The sequence below is a fragment of the Mus musculus genome, chromosome 4, assembly GCF_000001635.26.
Source record: "Mus musculus strain C57BL/6J chromosome 4, GRCm38.p6 C57BL/6J".
NCBI classification, from domain to species: Eukaryota; Metazoa; Chordata; class Mammalia; order Rodentia; family Muridae; genus Mus; species Mus musculus.
The window spans coordinates 61,771,411-61,782,479 of NC_000070.6; the positions used below are offsets into that span (position 1 = coordinate 61,771,411).

General features: G+C 41.4%; 1 protein-coding gene across 2 annotated transcripts; it reads right to left on the reverse strand.

Moving 5' to 3' along the window:
• Positions 1–6,913: 6,913 nt before the first annotated feature.
• On the reverse strand, positions 6,914–10,945 carry Mup19 (major urinary protein 19). 2 transcript variants are annotated; one of them, XM_006537526.4, is made up of 7 exons: positions 10,653–10,945; positions 10,181–10,314; positions 9,349–9,422; positions 8,609–8,719; positions 8,166–8,267; positions 7,957–8,043; positions 6,914–7,166 (listed from the first exon to the last, which is right to left on the reverse strand). In XM_006537526.4, the coding sequence occupies exons 1-7, from the start codon at positions 10,746–10,748 to the stop codon at positions 7,063–7,065; spliced, it is 708 nt and encodes a 235-aa protein (XP_006537589.1). In that variant the 5' UTR covers positions 10,749–10,945; the 3' UTR covers positions 6,914–7,062. The 2 variants fall into 2 exon arrangements, with proteins under 2 accessions (XP_006537589.1, NP_001128599.1); NM_001135127.2 differs by having other exon boundaries at positions 6,918–7,166; positions 7,957–8,002; positions 10,653–10,814.
• Positions 10,946–11,069: the final 124 nt, after the last annotated feature.

Sequence of the window (11,069 nt, forward strand, 5' to 3'; positions counted from 1 at the left end):
AAAGCCTTACAGAATGCACAATTACAACGTATTGAGGATTCGCAGCCTTTCAGTTTGTGTGTCTTTAAGACAGCACAATTGCCAACCGCAGTTTTGTGGCAGAATGGGCCATTGTTGTGGATCCATCCAAACGTATCCCCAGCTAAAATAATAGATTGGTATCCTGATGCAATTGCACAGCTTGCCCTTAGAGGCCTAAAAGCAGCAATCACCCACTTTGGGCGAAGTCCATATCTTTTAATTGTACCTTATACCGCTGCACAGGTTCAAACCTTGGCAGCCACATCTAATGATTGGGCAGTTTTAGTTACCTCCTTTTCAGGACAAATAGATAACCATTATCCAAAACATCCAATTTTACAGTTTGCCCAAAATCAATCTGTTGTGTTTCCACAAATAACAGTAAGAAACCCACTTAAAAATGAGATTGTGGTATATACTGATGGATCAAAAACTGGCATAGGTGCCTATGTGGCTAATGGTAAAGTGATATCCAAACAATATAATGAAAATTCACCTCAAGTGGTAGAATGTTTAGTGGTTTTAGAAGTTTTAAAAACCTTTTTAAAACCCCTTAATATTGTGTCAGATTCCTGTTATGTGGTTAATGCAGTAAATCTTTTAGAAGTGGCTGGAGTGATTAAGCCTTCCAGTAGAGTTGCCAATATTTTTCAGCAGATACAATTAGTTTTGTTATCTAGAAGATTTCCTGTTCATATTACTCATGTTAGAGCCCATTCAGGCCTACCTGGCCCCATGGCTCTGAGAAATGATTTGGCAGATAAGGCCACTAAAGTGGTGGCTGCTGCCCTATCATCCCCGGTAGAGGCTGCAAAAAATTTTCATAACAATTTTCATGTGACGGCTGAAACATTACGCAGTCGTTTCTCCTTGACAAGAAAAGAAGCCCGTGACATTGTTACTCAATGTCAAAGCTGCTGTGAGTTCTTGCCAGTTCCTCATGTGGGAATTAACCCACGCGGTATTCGACCTCTACAGGTCTGACAAATGGATGTTACACATGTTTCTTCCTTTGGAAAACTTCAATATCTCCATGTGTCCATTGACACATGTTCTGGCATCATGTTTGCTTCTCCGTTAACCGGAGAAAAGGCCTCACATGTGATTCAACATTGCCTTGAGGCATGGAGTGCTTGGGGGAAACCCAAACTCCTTAAGACTGATAATGGACCAGTTTATACGTCTCAAAAATTCCAGCAGTTCTGCCGTCAGATGGACGTGACCCACCTGACTGGACTTCCATACAACCCTCAAGGACAGGGTATTGTTGAGCGTGTGCATCGCACCCTCAAAGCCTATCTTATAAAGCAGAAGAGGGGAACTTTTGAAGAGACTTTACCCCGAGCACCAAGAGTGTCTGTGTCTATGGCACTCTTTACACTCAATTTTTTAAATATTGATGCTCATGGCCATACTGCGGCTGAACGTCATTGTTCAGAGCCAGATAGGCCCAATGAGATGGTTAAATGGAAAAATGTCCTTGATAATAAATGGTATGGCCCGGATCCTATTTTGATAAGATCCAGGGGAGCTATCTGTGTTTTCCCACAGAATGAAGACAACCCATTTTGGATACCAGAAAGACTCACCCGAAAAATCCAGACTGACCAAGGGAATACTGATGTCCCTCGTCTTGGTGATGTCCAGGGCGTCAATAATAAAGAGAGAGCAGCGTTGGGGGATAATGTCGACATTTCCACTCCTAATGACGGTGATGTATAATGCTCAAGTATTCCCCTGCTTTTTTACCACTAACTAGGAACTGGGTTTAGCCTTGATTCAGACAGCCTTGGCTCTGTCTGGACAGGTCCAGATGACTGACACCATTAACACTTTGTCAGCCTCAGTGACTACAGTCATAGATAAACAGGCCTCAGCTAATGTCAAGATACAGGGAGGTCTCATGCTGGTTATTCAACGCATAGATCTTGTCCAGAAACAACTAGATGTATTATGGCAAATAGCTCAGCTGGGGTGTAAACAAAAGTTTCCGAGATTGTGTGTTACTTCCATTCAGTATGAGAATTTTACTAGGGCAGCTAATTTGTCAAAAAGTCTTTTTCAGTATATGTTACAGAATTGGACGGCTGAATTTGAACAGATCCTTCGGGAATTGAGACTTCAGGTCAACTCCACGCGCTTGGACCTGTCCCTAACCAAAGGATTACCCAATTGGATCTCCTCAGCATTTCCCTTCTTTAAAGAATGGGTGGGATTGATATTATTTGGAGATACACTTTGCTGTGGATTAGTGTTGCTTCTTTGGTTGGTCTGTAAGCTTAAGGCCTAAACTAAGAGAGACAAGGTGGTTATTGCCCAGGCGCTTGCAGGACTAGAACATGGTGCTTCCCCTGATATATCTATGCTTAGGCAATAGGTCGCTGGCCACTCAGCTCTTATACACCCACGAGGCTAGACTCATTGCACGAGATAGAGTGAGTGTGCTTCAGCAGCCCGAGAGAGTTGCATGGCTAAGCACTGCAGTAGAAGGGCTCTGCGGCATATATGAGCCTATTCTAGGGAGACATGTCATCTTTCAAGAAGGTTGAGTGTCCAAGTGTCCTTCTCTCCAGGCAAAACGACACGGGAGCAGGTCAGGGTTGCTATGGGAAAAAGCCTGTGAGCCTAAGAGCTAATCCTGTACATGGCTCCTTTACCTACACACTGGGGATTTGACCTCTATCTCCACTCTCATTAATATGGGTGGCCTATTGCTCTTATTAAAAGAAAAGGGGGAGATGTTGGGAGCCGCCCCCACATTCGCCGTCACAAGATGGCGCTGACATCCTGTGTTCTAAGTGGTAAACAAATAATCTGCGCATGTGCCAAGGGTATTTTACGACTACTTGTACTCTGCCTTTCCCGTGAACGTCAGCTCGGCCATGGGCTGCAGCCAATCAGGGAGTGATGCGTCCTAGGCGAAGGATAACTCCTCCTTAAAGGGGACGGGGTTTCCGCCATTCTCTCTCGCTGGCATCTCTCTGGCTCTGCGCGCCCTGCGCTCTCTCGCTGCCTAAAGATGTAAGCGGGGCGCTTTCGTTTTGGGGCTTGGGGCTTGCGCTCCGGGCTCCTAAAGATGTAAACAATAGAGCTCTTGCTTGCGCTTTTGCGCTCTGCGCGCTGGCGCTCTGGCTCCTAAAGATGTTTAGAAGGGGGCTTTCGTTTTTGGGGCTTGGGGTTTTGCGCTCCTGCTCCTGAAGATGTAAGCAATAAAGTTTTGCCACAGAAGATTTTGGTTTGTTGTGTTCTTCCTGGCCGGGCGTGAGAACGCGTATAAGATTACTGTGTCACTGTCTAGTTTCTGTTTCCAGGATCTGTCCATGATGAGAGTGGGGTATTAAAGTCTCCCACTATTATTGTGTGAGTTGCAATGTGTGCTTTGAACTTTAGTAAAGTTTCTTTTATGAATGTGGGTGGCCTTGCATTAGGAGCATAAAAGTTCAGAATTGGGACTTTTCTTGGTAGATTTTTTTTCTTTGATGAATATGAAGTGCCCTTCCTTATCTTTTTTGATAACTTTAGGATGAAAGTCAATTTTATTTGATATTAGAATGGCTACTCCACCTTATTTTTTTGAGGGGGGGTGGACCATTTGCTTGAAGAATTGTTTTCCAGCCTTTTACTCTGAGGAAGTGTCTGTGTTTGTCACTGATGTGTGTTTTCTGTATGGAGCAAAATGTTTGGTCCTTTTTAAATATCCAGTCTGTTAGTCTATGTCTTTTTATTGGGGGAATTGAGTCCATTGATATTAAGATGTATTAAGGAATAGTAACTGTTGCTTCATGTTATTTTTGTTGTTAGAGTTGGAATTATGTTAAGATGGACTTCTAATTTTTTGGTTTGTTAAAAGATTACTGTCTTGAGTTTTCTAGGGTTTAGTTTCACTCCTTTTGTTGTAGTTTTACATTTATTATCCTTTGGTGAGCTGGTTTTCTTGAAAGATATTTTGTAAATTTTTTTTATATCATGGAATATATTGGTCTCTCTAAGGTAATTGAGTGTTTTGCTGGGCATAGAAGCCTGGGCTGGCATTTGTGTTCTCTTAGGGTCTGTATGATATATTTCCAGGATCTTCTGGCTCTTATACTCTCTGGTGAGAAGTCTGGTGAAATGCTGAAGGGTCTGACTTCATGTGGTACTTGACCTTTTTCCCTTACTGCTTTTAATATTCTTTCTTTGTTTTGTGCATTAGGTGTTTAGATTATTATATGACAGGAGGAATTTCTTTTCTGGTCTAATCTATTTGGTGTTCTCTCTGCTTCCTGTGTGTTCATGGGCCTCTTTTTTTTTATTATTATTTTAGGTCAGGAATGTTTTCTTTTCTTATTTTTGAAAATATTTACTGGCCCTTTAAGTTGGGAATTTTTGCTCTTTTCTATACCTGTTATCCTTAGGTTTGTTCTTCTCATTGTGTTCTGGATTGCTTGGATGTTTTGAGTTAGAAAGTTTTTGCATTTTGCACTTTCTTTGACTGTTGTGTCAATGTTTTCTATGGTATCTTCTGTACCTGAAATTCTCTCTTCAATTTCTTGTATTCTTTTGCTGATGCTTGAATCTATGACTTCTGATCTCTTTCCTAGGATTTATATCTCTGAAGTTTTCTCCCATTGTGATTTCTTTATTGTTTCTACTTCCATTTTTAGATCCTGGATAGTTTTGTTCAATTCCTTCACCTGTTTGGTTGTGTTTTCTTGTAATTTTTTAATGGATTTTTGTGTTTTCTCTTTAAAACCTTCTCCCTTTTAAATCTGTTCTCCTGTATTTTTTCAAGGGAGTTATTAATATCTTTCTTAAAATCTTCTATCAGCATCATGAGATGTGATTTTAAATCCAAAACTTGCTTTTCCAGTTGTTGGGGGTATCAAGGACTTGCAGTGGTGGGATAACTGGATTCTGATGATGCCAAGTATCATTGGTTACTGTATGTAAGGTTCTTGCCCCTGCCTTTTGCCATCTGGTTACCTCTGGTGTTAAATGGCCTTGTAGTCTCTGGCTCGAGCTTGTCCCTTCTGTGCATCTGTAAGCCTGTGCCTATACTCCTTGGAGAATGCTCTATCCTGGCTGAACTTGTGTACAGAGGGCTGTGGAACAGCCCAAGCTCTGGGAGTAGATGGTGACTGAAGGGATCCTGTCCCAGCTGCTCCACTGTTTCTGTGCCCTGCACACCCTTGCTGGTCATTCCCTGGAGTGTTAATGGAGAGAAAGTGTCTACTTCACCTCCCAGCCCTCGAGTGAAAGCACTCCTTAGGGGAACAGTTCTTTCCTGTCCTGGCCTTTGCACAGCTGATAATCTTTATAAAGGGAATGAAATAAGGAACTCCTATAGGGTTAAGGAATGTCTCAATAAGCTCTAGGTTGGGTGTAATTGGGAAATTACACTTCAGTGATTAAATAGCCCATTATATCCTATTTCTAATAAGTGGACACAAACATAAAGCTAACTCTGCTATTGGTAAAGAAGTAGCTGTCACTGATTTTAGCCAGAGGACAGACACCATTTTAGATGGCACAATTATCTTGTGTTTCCAATCTCAGGAGGATGGTGCCTAATGTTGATATTTTGTGAGGTTATTTATTCCTGATAAGACATTTGGGCCAACCATGAGCATCAAGCCAGCTTTTGCAAGTTGAAACTCCTAGATCTAGCAGTCAGACCAGTCCTTAGGTGTCAACAGCTGCTTTGATATTTAGAATGGTTGGTCCTGTCACAGCAGCTACAGGTATTTGTGTTCTTTCTGTATGTCATGTAAGGTTGGGCATCTGTCTTCAAATTCACCCTGCTTCAGCCCTTGTTATCTGAGGGTACATGCTCATGTGGCATCCTTGGGCTTTTGTGACAGTTTTCCCCAACCCTCTATGTTCCCTTAGCTGTAATGTATTCCCAGATCACAAAGAATTGTACAGTTCTACTGTGTCAACCGTCACTTCTTCCCTGTCTTCTTACTTTACAAAGGGATTGCTTGGTCTGAGATTTTGAATTCCTTCCTTGACTTTGAATGTTTTCACTATTTCAACTCTTATTTCTACAAAGTGTTTGGTGTTGAAAGCGAGAGGATTTAGCTTGAACTCAACCTGCAGTGTTGGTATGGAGTAACCAAAATTTTTTGTACCTTTCTCTGGGTTGTGTTCTTTTGAGGTATGGTAGCATGGTCAAGCCTTTTTTTGTCTTCTACAGAGTCTTGGATTGGAACTACTTCTTAACTATATAAGGATTCCCATTGATAGCTTATTTTGTGAAAACTTTTTTTGTCGATTAATTTTTTGTCAATTCTAAAAATGAAAAGCTAGGCATGGTAGTCCATGGATGTAGTTGAAGCCACTTAGGAGGCTTTGGTCAGAGAATGATTTGGACCCACAAATCAGGGCAATTGTGGGGAGGGAGCTATTTCATCATAATTGCTTAGGTTTCTCAATAGTGTTTTGCCATCTTTTAGCAAACTACAGGAAGAACTCCTTTCATGTGTCCTGAGTTGAACCAATTTAATCTATTGATCTAGGGTCCAGAGTATTCTATGGAAAGCTAGAAACCTTTTTCTTTTTATCCAATGTTACTCTAATTACCAAACCTCCCCCCTCACTATGTCCTGAAAGTTATTGAGCAGGCATAGCCTTAGAAATATGTGTCTCTCCTTTGCTGTGTTGAAAGAGAAAGTATGGATGTAGGAGTCATACAGCAAGTGTCATGCTCCCGAGGTCCTCATAAATCACTAAATCAGGAGAGCTAAAGAGCAGGCAGTACACATCAGGGCTTGGGATTTCTGCAGGGGAGCCAAAATCCAGAAATTCAGGTTACATTTGGGGTCATAAGGAAGGATCTTGGTTACAGGACCCAGGAGGTCCCCTCATTCACTCACTATCAGCCCCACATTTTTTCTGGACATAGAGACATATATTTAAGTGCAAGGGTAATCATTTATTGAACAGGAAGAGGAAGAAATTCATGAAAAATTGTCATGGGTATATCAAAGAAAAATTTAAAGAAGTCTTTGATTCTTGATGAGGTATCCTAGGTAACATGTGGATAGACTGGAATTGGACTTCTCAGTGAGACAGGATGGAATGCAGATCACAGAATTTATACTGGGGATGCTGTATGGATAGGAAGGGATGATGGTGGAGTCCTGGTGAGAAGTCTCCACTCAACACTGTAAGCCAGGAAGAAAGAATATAGAAACTCATTAAACACTTCTTGGATTGACTTCGGGACAGTGAGACATTCTATTATATAGAACAAAGGGGATGAAGAAATGGATCTTCCCTTGCAATCTAACTGGAATTATTTGCCAGAACACAGGGATGAAAGTCAGAATAAATGACCGTAATGGAAGATCTGAGGCTTGTTTCCACAACCTTTGTTATAAGAAGCTCTGAAGAATGTTAGGTAAATTGTAGAATAATGATAAAAGCCTTGGCTACTTTTAAAGACTTCACACATTATATGAGTGAAGTCTTGTACTACATGAGAAAGGAGGGCCATAGCAATTTGCTCTCCAACCTGGTCCAGAAGTAGTGATCAGGGACCTCCACTCCCAGGTAAGAAGCCAAGGTTGTACAGAGTTCAGATTAAGATGTTATTATCTCGAGTGGGATGGGGGGGGGGGTCCACAGACACTAAAGAACAGTTATACCACAACCTGCCATTCTGTCTCTTAATGATATTGAACCCATCGCTGAGCCATTTTTATACAACCATACATCAAATATGTAAAACTCAAATCCTTGTTTCATTGCCTAAGTCTTGGGTCACATTACTTCCAAGCTCAAAGTAGGACTAGATCACAAATCCAGACATTTCAAAGCCAATCTTCAAGCTTTCCTAGAAGATTCTTTATCGAACTATTTTTTAATGTAATTTGGGTGCACAACATTAATACTTTGGGAAGGGCCTCTCCATGACGACCAACCCCCTCCTTGCTCTCTTTGGATATTGCCCACCTGGAGGCTCAGGCCATTCTTCATTCTCGGGCCTGGAGGCAGCGATCTGTAGTGTGAGAACAAGAACATGTTCAGGTACCAGGTCCACTTTATTTCCCCAAGAATAAGGATAGGACTCTCCAGCATTCAAAAATGACTGGTAGCCAACTAGGTTTGTTTCCTCTATGATAAATATTCAGGATGAGAAAAATAACTGAATCCTGACTTACTGGCATTGGATAGGTCAATGATATTTTCTCTAAGGATTCCATGCTCCTCACATAGTTGTGCAAACCTTTCCTTGATGTCTGAACTCAAATCTGGTTCTCGGCCTGTGAGAAGAGCAATAGTGAGTGTAGCAGCTATATTGTGTGCATTGACCACAGCCTGAGTGAGGGGACAGGGACTTCCCCATAAGGATAGGAGTATGTTTGCCAACACAATTGACAGGCATTGGTATGATCTATCCTGGATTTGGCATCCATAGAATATCCTTCAGTCATACTGAGAGATTTCAGAATGCTTCCATTACTATGCTCAAGGGTTGATGGGGAGAGCATCAATCATCAGGAGGTTACAAAGAGGTAGGCCCAAGCTGGGAAGACCATATTAAAGCTAGAGGTTTTCGTTCTTTTCCCATCCGAGGATCAGTTTCTGTGTGAAAATACTTTACCATAGAGCCCCATCAGCTGGAAGGTTTCCCCATCCTTTTCGTTAATGAGATGAGCCATAAGAAAGTTATCATAGTCTGTCTTAGGTATAGTAAATGTATTGAATCCATCATCTGTGGAAGAAATGGAACACAGCTCAGAAATTTTTTGTTCTGCAGGAAATTTTGGATACCCTTTTCTTGTTCTACCCCAACATAAAATAAGTAAAATACATATCGTGGAAGAGATGGGTGAAGTGTCTGAGCCTTTCTGTCTTTAGTTTTCTGAACTTCAAGAAGTAACTCCTAAGAAAAGGGACTCTGAGAGGTCCACACCACTAGTGAACAGTCAGCCATAGCAGCACCACTCTCTCATCATCTCCTAGGCTTACCTCCCTCCCTCAGCAGCTTCAAGCAACATGTTTCTATCTTTTATAAGTTTGTTGTATCAAACATCCACTGCTACACCCTAAGCGATTAACACCAGTGCTAGCCTCCAGGCAGTATCAGATAGATTCCATCTCCCCCTACTTATCCTACTTTCCTGCCACAGGGTGTTAGCTATAAGATGGCACCAGTTTTACTAGTAGGTGCAAGTTCCTGAGTTCAAACTCCAGCAAAACACACACAACAATAACAACAACAACAACAACAACAGCAACAAACACACACACACACACACACACACACACAGACACACACACTAAAGGTATTAAGGTTTACTAATCATCTTGTGGATAGATATATAGATTTTATGTACTCACACGTCACAGAATATTCACCAGCCTTTTCTGTTTTGTCAGCAACCATAGATAATTCGGAGCACTCTTCATCTCTTCTGTAAAACAGAGTGAGCTGGTTCGTAAGGGATTTTGATCTGGATGGATTCTGGACCCTGTACTCTGTACCTATCTCCAGTTTCTGATTCCATTTAACTTTTGACTGTTTTTGTAAAATTAGCAAAAGGCTTTTATTTACATTAATTCCTTTATATTTCATGCTTTAGCAATCACAAATTTGCCTAGTATTTTAAAAAAAAGAAAACAACAATCCTTATTACAACTGCAACTACCTCCAAGTTTCACCAGTGCCGGGCTTCAGCCAGCGGTGTAGATTATCAGCCAGATTTCCACCATCTGCCTCAAATTAGCACTCTGTAATGTTGCCTGATGTGGTTCCCAGTACCACAGAGGAGAATTATTATTATCGCCTTTACTGCAGGAAAACGGAAGTACAAAGGGGTGGATTTATTTGGCTAACAACTACAAAGAAAAATTTGATTCATGATCACATAATCTTAACTTGTGATAAACTGGCTCAATAATGTGGTTTCAGAAGTGTCTCTGACCTTTCCTTAAGGAACTCCTAGTGAATTAATTCCTGTCACCAACTCTTGTCTCTGACTTTTGAAAAATCCCTCGTTATGAGATCTTGGTTCAGTGTCAGATGGAGCGTTCTGGTTTAGGATACAGACTTAGTATGTGTGTACAAATGTACATACTGAGAGGCATCTCTTCCCCCAGTCCCAAGTGTTTGTAGGCGTGAGACCATACCAGGTTTCATTTCCTCTTTCTCAGCTAAGAGCATCTCACTTACACAGTATGGAATTTAAGAACTAAGGAATTCTCCAAGACATGGATTTGCTCCAGAAAAAGTCTAAAGTTGCCATTATCTTCTATCTTTTCTCTTTTGTCAGAGGCCAGGATAATAGTATGCCATTCCCCATTAATCTGTAATAGATAAGCAAACGGTTAAGGGAGAAGAAGCAGGGATACCACATGCACATGTGTCCACTTGAACTCCATCCTATGGGTTAGGGCCTGAGCATACACAAGGGTAGATCTCATGCCAGTTGTCACAATACTTAGCATACTGCCCCTGCCTCTCAGTGAGACTAGAGGTCCCCCAACATTTTCAGTTATGAAGAGCTGGTCTTACTTCAAGGTCTGGATCCATTCATTTGTCTAAGAGATTGGGGCACTATACCCATCCCCTCAAAGGACCTACTTGGCTTCAAGAGTTCCCCAAAGCACATTCTGAGTCAGAAGCTACTATTCAGTGATCATACCTTTTCTACATTAAAGTTCCTTCCCGTAGAACTAGCTTCTTCTGCATGGACACAGACTAGGGTCAGTCCCAAACACAGCAGCAACAGCATCTTCATTTTGGTAGGGAATAGGATTGTCTGTCTGTCAGGACCACGTCTTTCTTGTGATCGTGGCTACACTCCACTCCCCAGCCCCTTTGCTTGTCCTTATATACTCTCTGGGTTCAGCGGGTTTTTTTGTTGTTGTTGTTTGTTTTGTTTTTTTTTTTCCCTCTTCCCGTATGGGTCTCCTCTACCTCTGTCAGGCTTTGTGGAATGTTTTCTCATTTATTGATTAGAGGCCAAGAATTGTTCCTTGCCCTTTGCAAACTTGGCAATTTCATAACCTATGGATTGATTTAGTAATCTTATGTTTCTCAAAACATATTTTCAATAAAA